This window comes from Phascolarctos cinereus, unplaced genomic scaffold (genome assembly GCF_003287225.1).
Source record: "Phascolarctos cinereus isolate Bilbo 61053 unplaced genomic scaffold, phaCin_HiC Scaffold_4;HRSCAF=312, whole genome shotgun sequence".
Lineage (NCBI taxonomy): Eukaryota > Metazoa > Chordata > Mammalia > Diprotodontia > Phascolarctidae > Phascolarctos > Phascolarctos cinereus.
In genome coordinates, this window is record NW_027555847.1 from 96,530,080 (window position 1) to 96,554,026 (window position 23,947).

General features: G+C 40.6%; 1 protein-coding gene and 1 long non-coding RNA gene across 2 annotated transcripts; both read right to left on the minus strand.

The window, feature by feature from the left end:
* Positions 1-220: 220 nt before the first annotated feature.
* Positions 221-2,851, minus strand: LOC110219109 (uncharacterized). Its single transcript, XR_002327518.2, has 3 exons — positions 2,742-2,851; positions 1,662-1,798; positions 221-481 (listed from the first exon to the last, which is right to left on the minus strand). It is a non-coding gene; the product is annotated as an uncharacterized LOC110219109 (long non-coding RNA).
* A 4,935-nt stretch (positions 2,852-7,786) lies between these two features.
* Positions 7,787-23,747, minus strand: BAAT (bile acid-CoA:amino acid N-acyltransferase). The gene is made up of 4 exons (XM_021002247.2): positions 23,423-23,747; positions 19,176-19,697; positions 13,021-13,223; positions 7,787-8,872 (listed from the first exon to the last, which is right to left on the minus strand). The coding sequence occupies exons 2-4, from the start codon at positions 19,636-19,638 to the stop codon at positions 8,279-8,281; spliced, it is 1,260 nt and encodes a 419-aa protein (XP_020857906.1). The 5' UTR covers positions 19,639-19,697; positions 23,423-23,747; the 3' UTR covers positions 7,787-8,278.
* Between the last annotated feature and the right edge of the window lie 200 nt (positions 23,748-23,947).

The following is a 23,947-nucleotide window of genomic DNA, read 5'->3' on the forward strand; positions in this document are numbered from 1 at the left end:
TAAGCACATAATAAAAAAGGGGAGTCTTAAAAATAGAAGGGCTTCAAAACACAAAGGAATGAAATACTAGACAGTGAGATTGATATGTCAAGCCTCTCCGACCTGACCTCCCCAAATCACATCACACAGGTGGTTGTCCCTACCCTCACTTACTCTTAGGGAAGACTGTATAAAGGATGTAGAGTAAAAATAATAAATAAAATAATATCTCACATTCAACTAGAGCATGTTTAAAGTGTTCTAATCAGTCTAGCAAACATTTATTAAGTGATTATTATGTGTCAGGCACTGTTTAACAGGTATTATCTACTTATCATACATGAGGAAACTGAGACTCAGAAATTATGATTTCTCAATCATCATGAAGTTATGGTGTCTGGCAGAGCCAGAATTCGAACCCAGGTCTTCTTTCTCTGAGTACAGCAATCATTTCACTCCACGAAGTACTGTTTTGTGCAATACTACAGACACCATTGTATGACTGGGGAGGAAGGAGAGAAAGGGTTACCAGGAATACAGACCTCAGGAAAGGTAGAGACAAGATACACAGATACTTACTGCTCCTCAAAAGGAAAGGGCACTTTTAAACCTTTATGGAAGCAACACTATTTGAGACTAAACCAGAGGGCAAAGAAGGCTGAGGTCCTACTTATTATGCCTAGGATTCCAGTAAAGATACATCTCAGGCCAACCAAAGTAAAGGCTGAAAACAGGAAGAACACAGGGGCTTTGGAGGTAACACAAACAAAAAAGTAAGATAAAACTCAATCAACATATTACCAGCAAAAGATAATGTTACTAAGTCAGGGATAAAAATCTCCACTTCCCAGAAATTTGCTTAAAGATTTGTTTTTCTTTTATTCTGAACAGAAGTTTCTTTCCCTGCTGTTTTGGCAGAAATATAAACAGCTTCCCAGGGAGGCAACTCAAAATTAAGTTATTAGCATCTCAGATGTAATACTGAGTTGCTTCTGTGGAATCCCAAGATTCACTGACAACATATTCAACAACAATAATGCATTAAGCTTTATTTTACCATGTGCAAAATTCAAGTTCTAACTGGGAATGTCAAACCCCAGAAAAAATTCCTCCAGGAAGTCAAAGAAAAACAATTATTAAAAATATATACTATTTGCCTCATAGGTTCTTTTTTTTTTTAACTTCATTAAAAGCGTCAGGGACCTTCCAATGAAAATTGTATCCCTGGCTAATATGAAAGGCATGATGACCCAAAAGGTCCCAAGATAAAAGAGGGGCATTGTGTCCTCTGCTTTAGGATAAAAACACACCTTTTTGCATTCATTTTAAGGCCCCCCAACCTCCCTCCTCTCACCTTCCAGGGAGCAAATACACAACTGTTGACAATTCATAAATTAAACTATCTCACACTTAGCATTTATTTAGACAAGAAAAATATAGCCGCAAAGCAAATGATACTGGAAGAGCTAAGCTTATGAGAACCACCTAAACCATAGCGGTAAGCTGCTCTCAATTCCCCATCTTTCATAGTGTTATGTACCTTCTCCCCTACAGCAGGACCCAATTTCTCTCCATTACAGCTCTATACTCAGAAAACAGAAGTTCTTCTCTTGTGCTCAGTCTTCCCTCTTAGCTTCCCCCGCAAGCAACCAGAGGGGATCTTCGGAACGTCTTGGGCTCACCTCAGCTGTGCTCAGAAATCTTTGAGTCGGTTCTTTTCCCTGGTTCAGTCTCCTCTGCTTCCCTTCACTCCTCCTTCAACCCTCTCCAGTGTGCTACAACCACGGTTAGTTCTCTCTCCTTGGTAGTAGTTCTGTAACTGCAGAAGCAGAAAGCTGAGGAAGGCTGCCCCACTGAATAATAAGCCGTAACTTGAGGCCCCCACCTCTCCCGCAATGCCTCTGAGAGTCCCTTTTTTTAGAATTACGGCTTTGTCTCCAGAAGGCCATCTCGAAAATAAATACATGTTATGTAATATCCAAGGAGACCTCTCTTCATGGTTAACACCTTAATGTCTTTAATTGTCCTTGTATTAACAAAAATAACAATAAAATCAAACAAATAATAAAATTCAATCTTTGAAAAATACAATTTGCAAATTTAAATTGTTTTGAGATCCAATTGGTGCCTATTCTGTTGTGATAGTGCGTCCTGAAAACAAAAGGAGGACGTCTGTCTCATAAGTAACACTATAACATTGACTAAGCGTACAATCTAATCAGCTTGTATGACCTTGGGCAAATCACTTCCCCCAGACTTAATTTCCTCATCCATTAGAAAAAGAAATGGGGCTAGACAAATTTTCTCAAGTCCCTTCTAGCTCTAAAAATCTTAGGATTTTTTCCCTTTCATACCTCATTTATACAAATTTTGATGTCTTTATAAAATATAGATTACTGGCACACTGCACCTAATGTTAATCGCTTTTCAGAAAATCCTTCAGGTAAAACAGTGCTGCAGTGGACAATTTCACAGAAATAGGCTATAAGTGAGAGCTACTACAACTACATAAAATTTTATCACTATACTATAAATCAGAGGTTCTTAACTTTTATTATGCCATGTACTTCTCTAGCAGTCTGGTGGAATCTATGGATTCTTTCTCAGAATATTATTTTAAAATGCATAAAATATATAAGATTACAAAGTAAACAATTATGTTGAAGTATAGTTTAAAAACACACACACAAGTATTTGGACCCCAACTTAAACTCTGCTATAAATGAAAAAAACAAAAACAAAAACAAAAAACAAAAACAAACCTGGAACCCTACAGGAACCTGAGCACATAAAACGGCTTTGCCGCGTAGAGACAAAGGCAGAGTGGGAGTGAGCTGGCCTGGGGAGGGGATAAGGTACCCAGCTGGGTGTGGTTGAGCCGGGGTGGGGGGTGGGGCGGAAGGGGAAGGAAAGGTGGCTGGAATACCATAACAAAGCCAACGTGAGGGGACTGTGCTTCTCCAGCTCTCCACTTGCACTTCAGAGGTCGATAACCTGGACCTTGATCCATGACTTAAGCTTATCGTTCACTTAGCTTCCAGAACACGGGCGATTTGTTGTTGTCACCCTCCTGATCTGATCCTGAATGTTTTTGTCTAAGGAAGTCCCCTATCATTCTCTTGCCTTCAAAGCCCAAGAATCGGTAATCATTTGCTTTCCTGTATGTTTTCGTTTCCCTTTTCCAATTCAATTAAGCCCTTCTATGTGCAAGGCACTGCTCCTTATATACAGCACTAATAATCCAGAGGAAACTTATTGAATGTGTTTTATATGCATACACATATATACACACATATACACACACACATATATACATGCATATATACACACACACATATACACACACATATATACACACACATACACACACATATATACACACACATATATACACGCATATATACACACACATATACACACACATACACACACATACACACACATACACATATATACACACACATACACACATATATACACACATACACACACATATATACACACACATATACACACATATATACACACACACATACACACACATATACACACACATATATACACACATATATACACACACATATATACACACATATACACACACATATATATACACACACATATACACACACACACATATATACACGCACATATACACATATATCCTAAATGTTATGATGTATTGATTGATCTTGCTGATTCTTTTCTCTTCTTCCTTTTCTTTAAAAAAATATAGTTTTTGTGATAATTCGTGCACCCCCTCCCCCAGGAGGAGAGGTAGGGATACAAGGGGAAATTTAGGCAATGTTTAAAAAATCAATAAAAGTTAATTTTTTAAAAAGTGGTGCAAGTAATGTAAGGTTCAGTTTTTGTTTTATTGGATCACTATTAAGTTGGAGCCTGTCCCTGCCCAGGAATTAAGACTGGTTCCACTAAATAATTTCATTGTCAAGCAGTCCTTAGCAAGTTCTACAAAACTCTGCGTCAAACCCACCTTGTTTTGATATCGTGTTCTTGTGATTTGTAATGGCTGCTATTGCATTAGATCTATTTCTGTGACTGGGCCCATTGTTGATCATAATTTTCCACATGAGAGAATTTCACCAAATACAATTTTGCCTCAGAACTGGAAGGGACCTGAGAGGTCATCTAATCTAACATATCTGAATTGGAATCTCCTTTAAGGAGAAGGCCCCTGGACTTTTAAAATTCTCACACTATCAATAAAACATTTTCCAGGACACACCTCCAATTTATGAATGTTTTGTCTATTTATAAATTATACACATGTAGTATTGGGCTAACATTGTAAACTTTATAAAATGTGTGCCAAGAATAGAATGTTTTAAAGAAAGGGAAATGATGGAATGAACAATATTTTTTAATGATTTTATTATATTCATGGTAGAAAGCCCTTTTGGCTCTAAAATATTATTAGTAATGATATTTAATGAAAGCAATGTCATTAAATACTTTATTTTAAAATTTTTTTAGTTTAATATTTTGTCATACAGTAGTTCAAAAGTCAGGTTCAAAGTTGAGCTTATCTTAATACTTGTTTTTAATGACTGTCATAGCCAAAAAAGATGCCTTACCAAAAAAAAAAGTGTAGATCCAAATGGAAGAAGTCATTGTTGGCTATATCATTCATAATACTTATCCTAAACTTTTATCTACCTCTTATGTAAAGAGTTCTGTTGAAATTGTTCCAGTAATCATCTACATGACTTCTCTGTGGGTGTAGTATGGTTTACACAAGTCAGGTTTCAGAAGATCCAGAGGATGTTTGTTCCAGTTAGTAAGAAAAGGGGAGAATGTCATGGCAGGTGGCAAGATGCCTGGGATAGGTCCTAGTTTCCCTGTTGTGGATGGCCTTCATTTGCTTCCAAGTTGTTTTTTTTTGGGGGGGACATGTAAGAAGTGGAGTATTGTGGATCTGAGAGAGCATAAAGTTCTATCTTGGCTTACTTAAGCCCTAAGTCCACAGTGAGCAGTGGTCCCCACAATCTCATACCTCACTGGCTGAAGCTCCTACACCCACTGTTGGTTGACATTACTGTGCCTGGGGACCAGATGTTTGCTGCCGCTGCAGCCAGGCTGGAGGAGAGGGCAGGGGCATGTGGAAACCAGGTGGCTTGGACAAGTTGGGGAATGACTCTCCTGTCTGCCTAACTGGGGAGGGGCTTGTGTGACTCAATGTCCTTGTGCACCCTGTGCTAGGTAAGTCAGGGAGAAGGGCAAAAACAGGCAGCATCTTCATGAACAGTGAACAGCTGTGTTGCGCTCTTCAATTCAAACATTGTCTTTGCATATCCCTCTGGTATTCACCCCACTTTGGTGACTCCTACTTTAAAGCATTATTTCTGGAAACTATGGCAAGTCTAGGGAATTCAGAACATCCTGAGATTTTGTAAAATTTTCTGTTTACCCAATAGCTATGTAAAGTGTGCTAAGTAAGTTATTGTTGTTATAGTGGGGGAAGGGTGGCATAGGCTTTTTGTTGTGATGGCCAGAATGTCAACAGAAGTCAACAGCCTTTGCCCCTCCTCTTCCACTGTTTCTCATGCTCTTACAGGTTACTGGCACTTCAAAATAATTTGTATGGTTTCTCACTAGTTTAGCAGTGGGCAACAAGGGTAATTGGAAGAGGATGGGGATGTTGGACCCCAGTGTCAAAAAGATCCTTAGAAATGCTAGACATTTGGGGGAGTACACTCATGTACCCTGAGTGGGTATGAGAGGAATGGAATTCAGCCTTGACTCAGGAATGGGCTTGTTCATATCAAAGACAGAAGGGATCTTCCAGGTTAACTAATTGAACCTGTCACTTTACAGATGAGGCATCAAGACTTTAAGTGAGTTAATTGCCCAAGGTCGAGCAGATAGCAGGTAGCAGATCTGGGTTATGAACCCATATCCTCTGGCTAAAAATCTGGTGTTCTTTCCACTTTACGAGCCTGGTAACCTTCTCTTGATGAGGCCAAGTCTGGAAGTTTCATAGTTACCTGAGAGACCTTTTTGTGTGGCAGCTGGGCAGGATTTTGAGGCTAACAACAGAGTTTAATATATGTTGATTATCCCTAGAGTATGTTGGCCCCATGCAATCTCACTCTAAAAAAAGTGGTGTCTTCTCTAAATTGAGCAGCGGCAAAACTGTGCTTTGGGAAAAGAGCAACTTCTGTAGTAATCAAAACATCAGAATAACATTAAGTAACCCGTTTTTTTTTTCCAATGTAACTTTATTGAAATCTTGACAGTCAGTTCAGTGAGTGTTCTCCAGTTCCCCAGAGTGTCCCCCAACTTATCTATGCCTTCAAATCAATAATTATTCTTAAATCAATGCTTGTTCTATAGCTAGATAAGAAAGTTAGCCAAATTGTAAGAACTGCATCTTCAATTCTGTTTTATTTGATCAGTTATTGACCAGTAAGCATACTTAGTTGTTCTTTGCAAGATTCTTAGTAAAGCAAAAAGTATCAGCACTGAATTCCTTTTGGATTGTTATGTGATATTGGCATAGACACAAATTAACTTGGTTTTTCCAAGAAGGAGTATCTCATCCTGCCTTCATCCCTTATGAGCTCTCATCAAGAGCAAAAGTCATGAATCTTGAGATGTTAACAAGATAAGAGAAATAGGAGCTGCTGTTGGAAAGGACTTGAATGATCCTGTACTTAAAGTATATAATAGAAGCATATAATTAAAAAATAATAATAGCTAGCATTTATACAGCACTTTAAGGCTTGCAAAGTGTTTTACAAATATCTTTTCACTTCATCCTCATAAGAAGGAGAGGAGTGTGGAGGGGGAAGATTTTAGGTAAGTGCTATTATTATTATCATCCTCATTTTACAGATGTAGAAACTGAAGCAGAAAGCTGCAAAATGACTTGCCCAGGGTCACACAGCTATTAAGTGTCTGAGGCTGTATTGGAATCCAGATGTTCCTGACTTCAGGTCCAGCTCTCTACCTACTAGACCTTCTCCACATCTTGACAAATTGTCATTCAGTCTCCAAATGTTAACTTCCATCGATGAAGAGCTCACTGTCTCCTGAGGCAGCCCATTCCCCAGCTGTAAATGTTTAAAAAAAAAATTCTTCCTTTTATCAATCCAATCAAATCTGAGGACCTGAGATTGCCTAGTGACTTGCTCAGTGACTAGCCCATGCAGCTAGTGTCAGAGCCGGGATTTGAACCTTGTTTCTTTGACTCCAAATTCAGTTCTTTCTACTGAACAAAAAAAATCCTAGTTCTGATCCTGGCTGATTCTGTCTTCTCTGAGAAGAGGAATGATCTTTGAGTCCAAAAGAATTAGACTCAAAATGGCTAAAGCATCACAGAGGTGAGGGGACAGTAGAAAGATCAACCAGCTGTCCATTGAAGGTTTCTGATGAAATGAAAATACAGTAGTGTATAAGATGAGTCACAGTACTAAGGAAAAGAGACTACAGCAAGAAGGAACTGGTGACAATGTGAATGGAAAGAAAGAGAAAGATACATAAGCAAACCACCACCAGGATCCAATAAATTTCAGCTGTCTCTCAAAAGGGGGAAGAAAGATTGACTAATTGACTTATTGGAGGAGAAAGTAGGAGGGAAGCTATATTTAATAGGATCATAGCCCTCAAGCAGAAATGAGACTTGGAGATCCCAGCATTGCAGAATCTGAAAGGACCTTAGATTTCTAGTCCAATCCCCTCATTTTACTTTGAGGAAAAATAAGGCCTAAAGTCACATACCTAGTAAATGGCAGAATTAGCATTTGAACTCAGGTCCAAGTGAATCTAAGCTACATGGGTCTCCACAGTACCACACTACCTCCTTCAATCTAATTCAAGATTTATCAATCAGCTACTACTACATGCCCTTGAGGCATTGTGATAAATCTATAGTATAGGTACAAAGACAAAAATGAAAAAGAATCTCTGTAATCATGGAGTTTACATTCTACTAATCCAGCATAACTGGCCTTGAGTCTGAGGTTTTTAAGTTTGATTTCAGTACCTAGACTCGGAAGGTGCTCCAATAAGAAGGGTATGAATATTTAGTCAAATCTGGATATCTAGTTCACTACTAGTTCACCACAGACTCATTTAGGGCAGGCTAGTCACTTTCCCTCTCTTGGACTCCATTTCCTCATTTGCCAAATGAGGGGGACCGTGAATTTGGATGGGGGAAAAAAACAACCTTTATTTCCATAGCATTAATTTCCTTTGTAACCCTGTATATTTCATTGTATGCGTTGTAGAACACTGCAGCTTCGCCAGGCTGCCAAACCTCTGGGGGCCATCCATCCCCTCACAGTTTGTTGCTGCTGGCTGGGCTGAGGTGACATCTGAGGAACTTTAGAATCTCTTTCCAGGAATGTTCTTGGGCTTCAGCGTGAGGGATGGTTTCACCACCCCACAAAACAGGCCTCAGGATAGAGGGGTTCCGTGAGGCCAAACACAAGGGGGAATAGGGAGGCTCTATCAGGTGCCCAGCTCCTGGATAGGAAAGTAGGGTGCCATTGCTTTTTCCATGTCTCCTCAGCTGCTCCATTGCTTGCTCAGCATAAGCTTTGCTATTTATGTTGCAGTCCTTCTCTCCGACAATGAATAGGATATGACCCTGGACCCTTTCTACTGGCAAGAGAGCATGCTTATTTGCCTCTTCTCGAGGGTTTCCTAACACAGAACGTATCTCTAGTAGCCCCAAATCATTTATTCTTGCCCTTTCAAGAAATACATTAAGTGAGTGAATGTTCTCATTTTTATACTTGATACATCCAACTGAAAAAAAGAAACCATTGATGCAAACTATGGCTGCCACCTGCTTCAGGAATACTGCCATTGCCAATCCGACCTGGGCCCCTTGGCTTATTGAAACGATCCCGATGCTGGGACCAAGCACCTGAAAATAATAAAAATGACAAGAATGATTCCATTGGCTTCCCTTAGCATTCCTGTCTTATGGACTGGAATAATAACAACTTTCATTGGTGTAGTATTTTATGATGTACATTTCATAAACTATTTTGAATTAAGGGCCATTCAAGTAAACATACATGTATTAAATGCCCAGTTTAGACTGCGTAAAGAGCTTGGGGGTGATAGAGATTTTAGATAACCCCCTCCCCTCTGAAGTTTATAATCTAGTAGGGAAGAATACACATCTGTAGAGAAGACTAAATTTGGAATGAGGAGAGATACGGTCTCTTCTTCAGGCTCTCTGCCCTATACAGTGTGACTTCAAGTGAGTCACTGAACCTCTCTGGGATTTTTCTCATCTATAAAATGAGAAGGTTGGATTAGATGGCCTCTAATCAGAAATCCAACATTGTAGGTCTGGCTCCTGTGATGAAACAGTTGTAAACCACATGAGTGCAGAGAGCATTGTTACCACCTGGGGAGAGGAGGCTTCATGAAGAGTCTGCATTTTGGTTGGAAATTTAAAAGATGGAGAAATGAAACTGGGGCAGGGCACTGACTGAAAATAATAAATGAAGAGAATAAGATAGGATTGCCTAGCAGCAGTGAGGGCCCAACTAAGTTTGTACCCCATAAATGTATAATAAGGAAGGAATTTCAAGAGGATATGAGCTACAGGGGGAAGTCCATTTCACAGATATGGGCATAAAGACAGGAGAGTGTCAAACTGAATGTTTGGCTAGAATATAGCACAATCAGGAGCAGTAGGAAAAAAGGCTTAAAAGTGGGTTGGAAATAGCAAATATATTAGGTCAAATAGTAGTAGGGTGACACAGTCAGTCAGTCAGTCAACAAATATTTATTATCCCTTACTGTGCTAAGCACTGGGGATACAAAGGCAAAAACATGGTCCCTGATCTCCAGGAGTTTATATTCTAATGGGGGAAACAACATGCAAACAACTATGTACATATAAGACATACAGAATAGGTGGAAGGTAATCTCAAATAGAAGACACTAGGAGGGGGATGGGGAGGAGGGGAAAACCAGAAAAGGCTCTTATCTAAAATCAATGCCTCCATTTCCTCTCCTCTTGCTTGATTCTAAATTCTCTGTACTCTGGCTTCTGGCCTTCTCATTTCATTAAAACTGCTCCCCCCAAAGTCACTAATGTTCTCTGGAATGCCAAATCTGGAGGCCTTTTCTCAATCCTCATCCTTCCTGACTCTGCTCTTCTCTTGATGATCTCCCCTCTAGGTTTTCATGACCCTGCTCCTCTCCTGCTTCTCCTTCTACCTGTCTTGACAGCAACTTCTTAGACTGCTTTGTTGCTTCTTCATCCATGTCTCTTTCAATAACCATGGGTATCCTCTATGGCCTGGGCTCTTTTCTCCCACTGTACTATCTCACTTGGTGATCTCATTAGCTCCCATGAGTTCAATTATTAATTCTATTCAGATAATTCCCACATCTATACATTTAACCTTAACTTCCTTCCTGAGTTCCAGTTTCATATCACCAGTTGCCTGTAAGCATCTCAAACTCATGATGCCCAAATGAGAGCTCATTTTCTTTCCCCCAAACTTTCCCTCTTCCAGATTTCCCTGTTATTGTCAATGATAGCACTTTCCTCCTTACTTGAAATGTCAATACCATCCTCAACCACCCTGCTGTACTCCCTCCACCTATCCAATCTGCTGTCACATCTCGTCATTTCTACCATAATGACATCCCTCATCTCATACACACCTCCTTTTTTCCACCCAAATGCAGGCCTTCAATACCTTACACCTGGACTCAATGCAGTAGCTTTCTAGTGGGTCTCCCTGCTTGTCTCTCCCCATTCCAATCTATCCTCTGCCTGATTGCTAATATGCAGATCTGACCATATCACTCCTCTATTCAGTTAACTCCAGTGGCTTCCTATAACCTTCAGGATCAAATATAAAATGATCTGTTTGGCACTTAAAGCCCTTCAGAACCTGGTTCCTTCCTCCATTTCCAGTCTTCTTACTATTTTCTCCACTCCTCACACTTTACAGTCCAGTAGCACCAATGTGCCCTCTTGCTATTCCTTGTACATGGCATCCATCTCCTCCTCTCTTCCTTTTCTGTGGCCATCTTCCATGCCTGGAATGTTCTCCCTCCTCCCCTCCACCTACCGCCTTCCCTGGCTTCCTTCAAGACTCAGCTCAGACCCTACATTTGGCAATGGCTCCCCATTACCTGCCAAATAAAGTAGAAATGTCTTAGTTTGACATTCAAGACCCCCACGGTTTTGCTACACTCTGTATTTCCAGTGTTATTTCTCACTATGCCCTCCTTTTCATTCTGTATCCCAGCCACACAGTACCATTCACCATTTCTTGTTCTCTATCTCCTCCTATCTCCATGCCTTTGTTCATATCCTTTCCCTAAAATGGGCTTCTTCCCTGTCCTCAATTCCCAATCTCCACCAGCTGAAATCCTTGACTTCCTACAAGGCCCATCTCTTCCATGCAGCTTCAGCTGTCATCTAGAAATTCTCTCTCCTTGAATTTCTCAAGGTACTTTACACCTTTCTTTTGTTCTTATGACCTTCTAGTTTGCAAAATTCCTGTATACATCAAGAATAATGAACTCTCATGGTTGTATGTGACTTCTGAGTCCATCTAGCCCAGCTCACATCTAAACAAGAATCTTTTCTATAATATTCCTTACAAGAAGTCATCCATCTTCCATTTAAAGGCTTCCAATGATAGGAAATTCACTCTCTTTTAAGGCAGCCTATTTCATTTTTGACTAGCTTTACAGACCAGGTAATTGTTCCTTACCTGTGACCACAATCTGCCTTCTGGCAATTTCCAATCATGATGTCTAGATCTGCCCTCCCCATGTGTCCAAGCCAAACAAATCTAACCTCAATCAATCGATCAGTAAACATGTATTAAGCATTTATGTTCCAGCCACTGTGCTAAGCATTTTCACATATCAGTGGGGTATAGTTTAAGGAGGGCTAGATTTGGAGTCAGGAACCAAGGAGGCTAAATCCTCCTTTGACACTGACTACCTGTGGAACCTATGTATATAGTTACCTGTGCATGTCACTTAACCTCTCAAAGCCTCACTTTCCTCATCTATAAAATGAGACCAATAGCACCTATTTCCCTGGATTATAAGGATTAATTGGATCAACTGCCAGGGATAATTATCAGGTAATGCATTTACCATAACAAAATTCCAAAGCAAAATCATCTAGAAGTAAACTTGCACATTAAAAAAAAAATCACTGGGTTTTTTTTTTAAATCACTGGTAGGATCCTTAAATACCATCTAGTCCTAATCTTCCCTTCAGTCCCATTCTCTAATTCTGCCTATGACCCAGCTGAGGCTCATTGAAGTTAAATAAATTGCCCATGGTCATGTAACTAGTTAGCAGCAGGGACAGAGTTAGATACCAAGTTTCCTTGGTTCTTCATCTAGTAGCACACTTTTGACTCTGTCACACTGTGGGAATTATATCCATATTTTGTATATAATATCATTATAGCATTTTCTTAATTTGTTGACTTCTCCAGTTAGTTAACTTACAAAGGAACACTATAAATAATAATAGCTCACATGTAAACAGTGCTTTAAGTTTTGTCAAGTCCCTTCTATACCATCTCTCATTTAATCCTGACAACACACCTGTGAGCCTTCTTATTATACTCCTCCATTAGAGTTCAATGACTTGTTGTGTTTACATAGCTAATAAGAGTCTGAGGTGGTCTTCAGGTCTCCCTGACACCTAAGTGTAGAGTTCTAATCACTCAGCTATGCTCCCTTTTGTAGTGAGGCTATGATAATACTAAGTCTCATTCCTCATAAACAACATCAAAGCATACACTGAAATAAACACTAGATAAGTATGTTCCTTAAGTGGTTTGGAAAAAGAAACCTAGATGAGCTGATTAGAGTAGAGCAGGAAGAGAAAGAAGTGAACACTTGATTGAGGACCTCTGTCTTCCTCTAGAGTAGAACTTACAAGCTTGAAGAAGCAAACCACGCCAATGGAAGGGTTATATAAAAGAGGACCAGTCAGTCATTTGGAGTCAGAGATTACATGAGAAATTAGGGAGAAGGTTAAACTAAATTGTGCGCTCAAAGTACCTTGGGATGTCTTAGGAGAAAATTAGCAGCTTCTTCAAAGTATTCGATGTCCACGACCTCTGCGGTTTTGGGCAGATCTTCGTAGGCAAAGTAAGCTAAGGCCAATGTAGCAAAGCCTCGACTGGCCAAGAGACTGGCCCGAAACTCAATCAGTCCACCAATGTGACCATATAAATCAATTACTCCAGGGAAAGGGCCTTCCCCTGAAAAAAATTTTAAAAGGATATTGTGGTGAGAAAAGATATAAGGCTACAAAAAAAAATAAAGAGAAAGACAGACAGACAGAGAGAGAGGAAGGAGTAAAGAAACAATATATTCAGAATTTGGGTATCAAAAAGAGAGTTTCCCAGTCTCCTCTTATGTGCTAGACATAGCTGATTTCTTACTGCCTGTCCTCTGAGTTTATCCTCTATTTATTCTGTGTATATCTTATTTGCACATAGTTGTTTACTTGTAGTCTCTCCCATTAGAATGTGAGCTGCCCAAGGGAAGGGACTTTTCTTTTCTTTGTATTCCTACCCTTGTACTTAATAAATGCTTGGTGACTAAGTGCTCCTGATTCTAGAGGAGAACTGCTGAAGCTGATGGACCCATTCTGAATACCTATATCTGTAACTTCACAGATAGGAGAACTCACTACCAGAGTAACTCACAAGCCTTCTACGACTTATATATGTCTTAGCTGCCTGATGCACCTAGATGTCATGCCAGAGTCATTGAGCTCCTAAGTGTCAGAAGCAGGATTTGAACTCAGATCTATCCTGACTCCAAGCCAGGACTCTAGCTACTAGGTCTAACTACTAGACTTCCTTCTTGACCCATAATAGAATGAAAATAACCAGAATTCTGGATAGGCAAAAAGGTTCTTTGAGATTATAGCAAAGCTTGCCATACACAATTGCCTAGCTCAGAATTAATATGAAGGAGGTAAAGAATGAAAAGGACAATCCATTGATTTCAGCTATGAGCACATGAACCAACCCAGTTATGTAGCCATGAGTTTCCAGAGATTGTAACCTAAACTGATATCTTTAAGGCAGAAGTCCTGACTCTATCCCAACTGTGTTGAACCTATTTCTTTGATGGAATCAAAGAACTGGCAAAAAAGCAGGTAAAGATGAGAAGTGGAGTGTTGGGAGGCAGAATCAAAGGAACAGAATGACGAGATATAAAGGGGAGAACAAGCGGTTCTGCCTTTCTCTGTTCTGTTGAGTCTCAATTTTGTTCCTGAATGAAAGTGTCCTCTGTACTGAGTACAGACTGTGAAACATTCACCTAATGAACCCCACTATCTCTCTTTTTTTTTTTTGAGCAGGTACACAGAGGCCTGTTTTATTTATTCAAAAACCTGAGAGACATCATCTAATGTTATCATGCTTCGGCTCTGGTTTGTCATGGGCAGCACCAAGTTGTCTAATGTTATATGTATACTCATTTTGATGCCAAAAACAATCATCAGCGCTGAAGATGATGCCACCACGATTGTGACGAAGCAGAATATGAGACAATGTCATTTTCCCTGAACCAGGCACACCTCTAACTTCTTCAGCTTTTCCTCTTGGAATTGCTGGTTTATAAGCCTGTCTGTTTTCTCCATGTGGAACAAAGAAGGGTCTGCCCAAGATTCTTCTCTTGTTTCACAGAAACCATTACTTTCTCATCCATCTTGTTCACTGTGGTCATTTCTGGAGGCCTGTATGATACGGTGCCTCCTATCACAATAGTCCGATCAAATGTCGGACAATTCCAATTTGTGTTGCCACTGTTTACATTATATCCATTGTACATTTCACATAATTTAACATCTGAGCATGGAAAACATTTGGTGGTGGAGATGGAGAGGGATTAAATCTTTGAAAATTTAAATGACAATTAAAGCCAGAAGGAAAAAGGCCATGAGGAACTAAAGAAGATTCCACTGGTTGCCATTCAGACCTCAAGGAAGGAACTGTTGTTAAAAAGTAGGTTCCATTTGTCCATTAACTGGACGTTCAGTGTTCCAACCAATTGGCTCATTACTAAAATACTGCTCATCAGCAGAGGGTGAATGTATAGTACTAAACCAAGTATTTTTCTTTCCTTCATCAGATTTTAAATTGTCATTGTAATGGACTTGACAATATAAGCTAAATTGTTCCTGAGGGGGCTTAAATTCTTGACAGTTGCCTTCCAAATCTTCTTTTTCACTCTTCAGACTCTTGAATTTCTTTGTAAAACTGAGATAACTCACGGTCTATATCCAGTTTTTCAGAAGAAGGGTTCTGTTTGTTTCCCACTCCACCAGTGACTTTGTGTGTGTGATGTTTTCTTTTATCTCATTAATTTTCCTCAGGACTTTTGTAAATAGGTCCTATGAATGCTTTGCTTGTGCTATATTCTACTTCCTCTCCACTACCTGGTATAGCTACCTTGGAATTTCTTTCCATTCTAATTTCTTTAATATTTCCAGAGACATAAGTACAGTCATTTCTGGACACTTCACTTCACTGAATGTTCATGGACACTACTGTAGGATTTGCAAGCCGTAGGCCTTCTGAATGAAATGACTCAATAATATCTAGCCTATTATAAGAGATTACATCCCCCAAAGGTTTCAACAAAACTGTCGTTTCAGTCTTGCTCTCCTGAGTTTTTCCATTTTCCTTGTCATCAAAGATGGATAAAGGATCCCGTTGTTCTCTGTTTTCTCTTGGGATGTGTGAAAATGGTCACCACCATCATGGAATATAGTATAAGCCTCTTCTGTTGATTTCAGTTTTTTATTGCATGTTTCACTTCCTAGGTGTTTTTTGTTTGTTTGTTTGCTTGCTTGTTTTTTACCATGTTCCAAAGACTTAGCTTAATTTTCACAATAAAGCCTCTGTGAGAAAGTAGAAAAGCAAGCCAGGCCTCATGGCTCTTGGGGCTGGCAGTGTCTAGGCCCTCTCACAAGATGGTGACTGCTACTTCCACCACCACCACCCCCATCATCTCTTTTAACTCAGTGGTTGGAAACCTCTAAGACAAAAAAGACCAGGCTCCTACACAACAAAATGTATCCCAAGCTATCTGCAGGTCACCAGGCTTCCCATCACAAATCTCAATAGATGGTGGGTAGGAGTGGAAAACAAAGCCATAACCAACAATTTGTAGGACTGTGTCAAGTGGGGAGGGGCATACTCACCTAGGGTGTGGCTTCTGGAAGTAAAGAAGACTTGCCCTGAAATATCATGAGGTTTCTAAGAAACTGGATTGACAGCTTCTGGGTAAATGTGTGGAGTGAGGGGTGTAGCGGGGGTGTTCTTGTGGGGAAGGTGGAGATTGGCAGGTGTAAGTTGGGAGGCAAGGATCGGGTAGGACACTCTGGGACACCATAAGCTTTCTAAGCTACTGAAAAGAAGGAATTCCAAGCAAAGAGAGAACAGCCTTATAAGCTGTTGATGTTGGTAGCCTCTAAATTTCCCAACCTGGGTCAAAGCCCAGCCACCTTCACCTTAGTTACAGCTCTTCTTGTGAAACTGGAAGCAATATTAATAGATGCAATCAATTAACAAGCATTTATTAATTTCCTATTCTGTGCCAAACACTACTAGCACTATGGAAACAAAGACAAAAATGAAACAGACTCCACCCTCGAGGAGTTTACATTCTGATGTGGGAGACAACCTGTGCATATATGAGTATATCCATAATACACAGAAGATTAATACAAGGTAGCTATTGATGGAAGAGCATTAGCAGCTATGGGTATATGAAAGGCTTCAGGTAGAAGATGGCTCTTGAGCTGATTCTTGAAGGAAATTAGGGGTTCCAAGAGGCAAAGATAAGGAAGGAGTTCTAAGTATAAGGGACAACTAATGCAAAGGGATGGAAGTGGAAGATGGAAGATCCTGGGTGAGAAACAACAAGCAGGCCCAGATGGCTACACTAGAGAGTCTGCGAAGGAGAGCAATGTGTTCAAAGACTGGAAAGGTAAGAAATGGCAAGTCATGAAGAGATTTGAGTGCCGAATAGAGGACTTCGTAGTGGATCCTAGAGTTAACAGGGAATCACTTCTGTTTACAAGTAGGGAGTAATACGGTCAAACCTGTACTTCAGGTAATTCTCTTTATCTTAGGTGGAAGATGGATTGGTGAGGGAAAGAGATTTAAGATAGGGAGACCAGATAGAAGGATCATAGATCATAAATTTAGAGCTGTAAGGAACCATAGAAGACTCTGTGTATAAAGCCTTCATTTTATAGATGAAGAAACTGAGGCACAGAGAGGTCAAGTGACTTGCCCTGAGTCACACAGCAAATGCATGACCTTCTGAGAATGGTTCAAACTCAGGTCTTCCTGTCACCAAGACCAGCATTCTTTCTATCTGCTGTACTTAGACTATCACAATAGAACACGAAGAAAATGATGAAGGTCTGAACTTAGAATAAAGTTACAAGTGGAAAGAAGGGGTTGCATGTGAGAGATGTAGAGAAATAACCAGATTTGGCAACTGATAAGCTATGTGGGCCGAGTAAGAGTGAGAAATTTAGAATGACAACAAGGTTACAAACCCAATTGACTCAGTCTAACAATCAATCACTCAATAAACATTTATTGTTCGGCAACCGTGAAAATAACGGGCAGCTAGGTGGCTCAGTGGATGGAGTGCAGGGACTTCAATCAGGAAGACTCATTTTCCTGAGTTCAAATCTGGCCTCAGGCACTTACTAGCTGTGTGACCCCGAGCAAGTCACTTAACCCTGTTTGCCTCAGCTTCCTCATCTGTGAAATGAGCTGTAGAATCTAGGAAATGGCGATGCACTCCCAGTATCTTTGCCAAGAAAACCCCAAATGGGGTCATGAAGAGCCACACATAAGTGAAAACCACTAAATAACAACTGGAGCTCCACAATAAGGAAGTCTGAAAGGAGGCGGGGTTTGGGGGCTGGGGACCGAGGGCAGGGAAAACAATGAATTTTGTTTTAGGCTAATTGAGTTGGCCCTCACTGAGTATTGCATCCAGTTTGGAATGTCCAATAGGCAGTGTGGGAAAGGTTTAGAAGTTAGGCTTCCACAGCAGAACACGGGAATTCTAAGGAGGACTTCCAAGATCTTGTGGGTGGTCCCTCAACCAATCAGAAAGTGCCCCAAACCTTCTGCAAAACAACTAGTGCTTTAAGTCAGAGCCCTGGAGGCTAAACCAGTTGCAGCCTCCTCAGGGTTAAGGACTGGGCAAAGGCTTTTCTCCACTGTGCTTGCTTAATAAACTCATTGGAGATTAACTGACACACCCGAGGGTGGAGATAGCTGCCATTTTTGAACATGAGCTCTATGATCTGAGAGGAGTGAACTTGACAAGGAGTAACCTGGAGGAACATGGGATGGCTAGTTCAGGAAGAGTATAAACCAAATGAGCTGACCAATCCCAGCTCAAATGGGAGGAGTACGGATTTTATTAACCATTTAAAAGTTAACTCTACTTTTGTACCAGTGCACACATGCCACTGGGGTGTGGTGTACCCGCTTCTCACGAGAAGCATAAAAGGGTTTCCTTCACATACTCCTGTAGTAGATTATTTTGTTTGTTTCAGATTTTTCTAACAGGCAGTTAGTGCTGAGGGACTGGAAGTCAGGGGGAAAACTAAGGCTGGATTTATAGGGACCATCTGGTTGGAGAGGAGAATTGAACACACGGAAGCAAATGGTATCACCAAGTGAAAGAGCAAAGAAGAAAAGGGGGATCCCGGATGAATGGAAGCAGTGTGCTAGTTCCAGGCCAGTTATAGGTCCTCAGTCTGAACTGCCATTTCAGACATGAGAACAGGAGCTAGATTGAGCCCCAGGGGTCAGGTTAGGGTTCCACAGTGTGAGCGTGAGCTTTTTCCAGATTTCTAGGCTAAAATGGAGCCTGGAAACTTTGTTGATCAGGGTGAAGGAGTATCCCAAGGGCTTATTAGCAGGAAAGTGACCATGGCATAACTCTAGCTCCAGAATGGTTTACATCAGCCTAATATTTGGGACTTGGCTACAAACTGGGTATGATCGAAAGACAATCTCTCATGCTGAATTCTGAGGAGACTGAGAATATTATTACTCACCTCTAAGCTATATGTTTGAAGAGAGACATAAGCCCATCAAAGAGAGAAGAAATTAGATTGAGAATTAAGGAATAAGAATGACTCATTCAATACTCACCTGGCGGGAGAAAGAGAATTCCTCTAATTCGACCTTCCTTTATCTGGATTCTTTGTACTCCAGGTACTGAGTACCATCTCTCCACAGTCTCACTGGCCTTAAGAGATCCAGGTGATTCATGGAAAATGATGTTTGAATCATGTACTGATAGCTGAACTAGGAACGGACTGTTTATCACATCCTGTTTCAGTAGCCTAGATGCAATCTTCTTCGGTTTCAGGGACCAGAAGAGGCCCATAGGATGAACGCCCACATAGTCCCCTCCGAGCGCTGCTGCGTGCTGCAGGTCTATCTCTCCACTTTCATCAGCCTTATAGAACACTTGAGAATAAAAGATCTCTCCTTTTTCGCTCGTCAATTTTGCCTGCAGCACTACCATCTGGTTAGGGAGCAGGCCGGTCACTCGGATAGATAGTGGTTCATCAGTAAGAGCTATTTTTGGGTGGACTATTATCTGGGCCATTGTTGGGATCCCAAACTCAAGAAGTTTCTACGGGACAGTTTTCAATCAAACCTGAAGGTCTAAAAAAAAAATAATTAAAAGGAATTAAAGTGGCGGTATGGTTTAGCAAGAAAGACGTCGGACTGAGACACAAGAGACCTGGTTTTGAGTCCTGGCTGAGCTAATTATCTATGCAATCTTTTTCTTTTTTTTTCTTTAATTTTGAGTTTCAAATTCCCTCCCTTCAACCTCTCCCCTACCCATTGAGAAGACAAGCAATATGATGCCCATTATTCTACCTGATCTTAAAAAGAAAATTTCCTATGCATTTTTCAGCTGAGGTTTAGAATTTGGGATTGGCAATCCAAACGTGCTTTTACTCTATTTCCTGCAAATATGACACAAAGTTAAATGACTTGTCCAAGATGTCACTTAAGATCTTCAGCTTCAGTTAGAAATCAATAAATAAATCAATCAACAAGCATTTATTTATTAAGCACTTACTATGTGTCAAGTACTGAGAAACCAAGAAAACAAAAACACAGTCTCTGCCCTCAAAGAGCTTATATTCTAAGGAGGGAAGCAATATGCAAAGAACTCTGTAGATTATATATATATATACACATGTTGTGCAAAGGGCTACTAATCTGGTGGGGGGTGGGGGGAGGAAATGAGACCAGGAAAAGCCTCCAATAGAAAATGGGAAACGAGCTAAGCCTTGAAGGAAGCCAAGGAAGCTAAAAATGGAGGCGTTGAGGTGAAGAAGATTCCAGGCCTAGGGACAGGAGTGCAAAGCCCAGAGTAAGAACAGAGAATATTGGGTGAGGTGGGTCACTGTAGCATGGAGGGGAGTACGTGTAAAAAAGCATAAAAGGTGGGAAGGGACCACTTTGGAAAGGTCTTTCAATGCCAATGCCAACCAGGTGACTTTATATTTGCTCATGTAGTCAGCAGTGAGCCACTGGTATTTATAGAGTAGAAGGATGACATGGTAGACTCATTTTTTCTCAAAGTGGAATTATACACTTACTGTTGAAACATAATCAGGTTCCATCACCACACATCCATATTAAATGCATTTCCAGGTGCCTGAGGCAATACATGAAATGCCGATCTCTATGGCATCCCCCACCCCCTCCTGCCCAGGGATTCACAGTCTGAGAGAGAACAACTGGAGGAAAACGTCACTGTCAATAATAATTTTAAAAGTTAACTTTTAAAGACACAGATAAAAGTTTGTGCCACATGAGGGAGTGGTATGGAGTGGTTGCCCTCTAACCATGGATAGGCTCTATTAAGATAGTAGCAGAGCCGGGGCCGGAATTCAGGTCTCTTGACCATCTTTGTTATAATGTACATCAGATAGACAGACAGACAAAGAGATAAATAGATAGAATTTCTAGGGGAGGTTTGCAATGCATTTCATATGTGGGAGATTGAGGGACCCCAAAGGCTGCCACAGTGGAAATTGAGTCCTCAAACTATGCAAAAAGAGGTACCAGCTCACTATGCTTTCCAGACTGCAGGAGGAAGCCACACAAAAGGCTAGAAACAAGGTGAGATGCAGTGGGCAGGGTCAGCTCACTCCTTCACCCTTTATCTGTTCTATGGATTCCTCCCTAGAGACTTTTTTTGCCTTAGGCAATTGGGGTTAAGTGACTTGCCCAGGGTCACACAGCTAGTAAGTGTCAAGTGTTTGGTCTAAGGCCGGATTTGAACTCAGGTCCTCCTGACTTCAGGGCCAGTGTTCTATCCACTGCCACCTAGCTGCCCCCTGAGAGTGACTTTCGTACTGCCTTCCTTCCAAGCTGTTTGGAATGACTAGGTTTTCTCTGAGGGAGAGGCAGCTGCCTATAGTCACTGGCTGTTTGTGGTTTCTGCCACAGCTACTGAGCCACTGCAGCTGCAGCCCAGGTTGGGAGCCGTTACTAATCAGCTGGAGATCCTGGACAAAGTAGTCAAAGGAGGTCAATAGTGGAGACAAAGTCTGAGGTACAGGGATACAAAACAAGCTGGTAAAATGGAATGAGGCTGCACCAGCTATGAAACTCTTGCTGCAATGAAATAAAGTCAGAGACTAATCCTAAACCCCAGCTTTTTCTCCTTTCCTCTAATTTCTTGATGAGATGATCTTGACAAGGTTTGAAATGCACAACTCCTTCCTGTATTCTTTCCCCAGTCTAGGATGAAAAGAGACAGCGAGAAAGAGAGAGACACAGAGAGAAAGACAGATAGAAGCAGAGACAGGTTTCGACCACCTGTGCCTGGCCTTCGACCTCTGTCCCTGTAATCAAGAGGTGACCTGGAGCTAGCTCTGTCAACTGTTAAATTTTCAGATGAACATTTACACTTGGGATATCAAGCTACAAATCAGGCCTTGACATATTGTTTTGTTGATTTCTAGAGGTAAGAAAGTGATGAAGCAAATGTTAATAATTTAAATTTAAAAGTGTGTGTTCTAGGCACCTTTTTTTCCCAGAAGAGCCTATTTACCAGCACACCCATTTATTCTTCCACAAACACTCTGCAGAGGATCTACCCAATGCATTGAAGGCCTTTAGAGTTTTAAGTATTTCCTGTATATCCATGCAGCACTCAGGCTGTCTTTCTATTAAAGTGCAGTTGAAAGAGTGATGAATTTAGAGACAGAAGACCTAGGTTTGAATCCTGACTCTGGCCTGTGTGACCATGGGCAAGTTATTTAAGCTGTCTTGGCTAAAGTTTCCTCATCTGTAAAATGAGGGAGATTGCCCTAGCTAAATCCTAGCACACTTCCCTTGGCCTTCAGCTAGACCTGTGTTCCTCTGTTCCTAGAACCTATGCTTCTTTTAATACAATTCAAATGAATTCAACATTTTGTTTAGTATCTGCTACTTACAAAGCACTGTGCTAGAAGGCTGCAATAAATAAAGCAACTTGGCCCCAAAGAGCTCACAGACTAACTGGTGGGCCTAGAAATGCTAACCAGATCAGAGTGAAACTTTCTTTCACATTATGTTAATTTCAAGCCAACTATCACCATCCAGAGAAAGAACTGATAAATAGAAATATGTATAGAACAATTTTACATAGATATACACCTATTTGTGTCTAATGGTAGCCGTGGGGAGAGAGAGAGAGAGAAAAGGAAGGGAAAAAAAGGTAAAAAAAGAAATTTACATGATAATTTTGTTGTATATTTGAAAGGAATAGCAAGTTGTGCATAGCAGATTTGCAGTTTCATGTGCCATCATCTTTTTCATTATACTATATTACGGAAATGCTTGTATTATTCCATAAATTAAAAATAATAAGTAAATGATGATTTCAAGTCAGAAGATGTGAAGATTATTATCCACCTCCAGAATAAGAGAACTTTATAAAACAAACAATCTTCAAAGAAAAAATTTGGTCTAGAGTGCAAAACCCTGCTCTTGCATGTCAATTTGTTTACTTTTCCCCTCAGTAATGACTAACTTCCCACTAAGTTATAAGAAAAAAGTGTGTATCATTCTCAATGAGAATATCGTCACTTGCCTGAGCTGAAACAGTACCTTCACATTCTCTCCATTGACTGTAACACGTTTCCTCCCTCTGAATCTCCATGATTCAAATAAATGTGCATTATTGTATAGAAAATGCACTTAAATTAGGACGCGCCAGCAGGATAGGATAAATAAGTCCCTTTCATTATATACAAAGCAGAAAGTAGGAACTCTGCCTTGTAAGTGCTCAAGTTCTAGGTAAATACAAACTTTGAACCGAAAAATTGTTTTCAATTCCTAGCTGCTCCACAAGGGATTTTCAAATCTCAGCTTATAAATACCTGGTCTGAAGCTTTTGAAACTGCAGTTGACTCCTGAAAAAGCTGGCAGCTGGCTTTTCCCACTGTCCCTTCTCTCCAACAGCTGATAGGAAAATAAACAAAAAATTTTTGTTCCCAATCTTCCGACTTCAGACATTCAAAGGTGGGCTCTCCAGCGCTAAAAAGAGTGCCTTCTCTCAAGTTGTTTTCCTTTACTAGCACCTCTTCTAGTTCACTGTTTATCGTTCCTAATCTAGCTGTAACCTGGACCCTACTCTTCCTTTTCCTTCAGTTTTCAATTCTGTTCCTTTTGTAACCCCAGTCCCAAAGACCATTAGTATGGGACTCCCTCATTATTGGTGGAGACGATTGTCCTGCCCTTTATGAGGGGTGGGGCAGAGTTGACAAGAGGAAGAGAACTTCTCTCTCTTCAGTTTTCGGGCTCTGCTGTCTCCCGGGTGCTTCTGGTTTCCAGCTTCAAGAAGAAGGAGAGAAGGGAGCAACCTCAGCTTCAAGTCCTGAAGAAAAAGACTCCAGGAAGACTTG

Coding starts and splice junctions, on each gene's coding strand:
- BAAT (XM_021002247.2), bottom strand. CDS start 19,638: ATGGCCCAGATAATAGTCCACCCAAAAATAGCTCTTACTGATGAACCA. Junction 13,224..19,175: donor AATTCTCTTTCTCCCGCCAG/GTGAGTATTGAA, acceptor AATTTTTTTCAG/GGGAAGGCCCTTTCCCTGGA. Junction 8,873..13,020: donor TTCTCCTAAGACATCCCAAG/GTACTTTGAGCG, acceptor TATTATTTTCAG/GTGCTTGGTCCCAGCATCGG.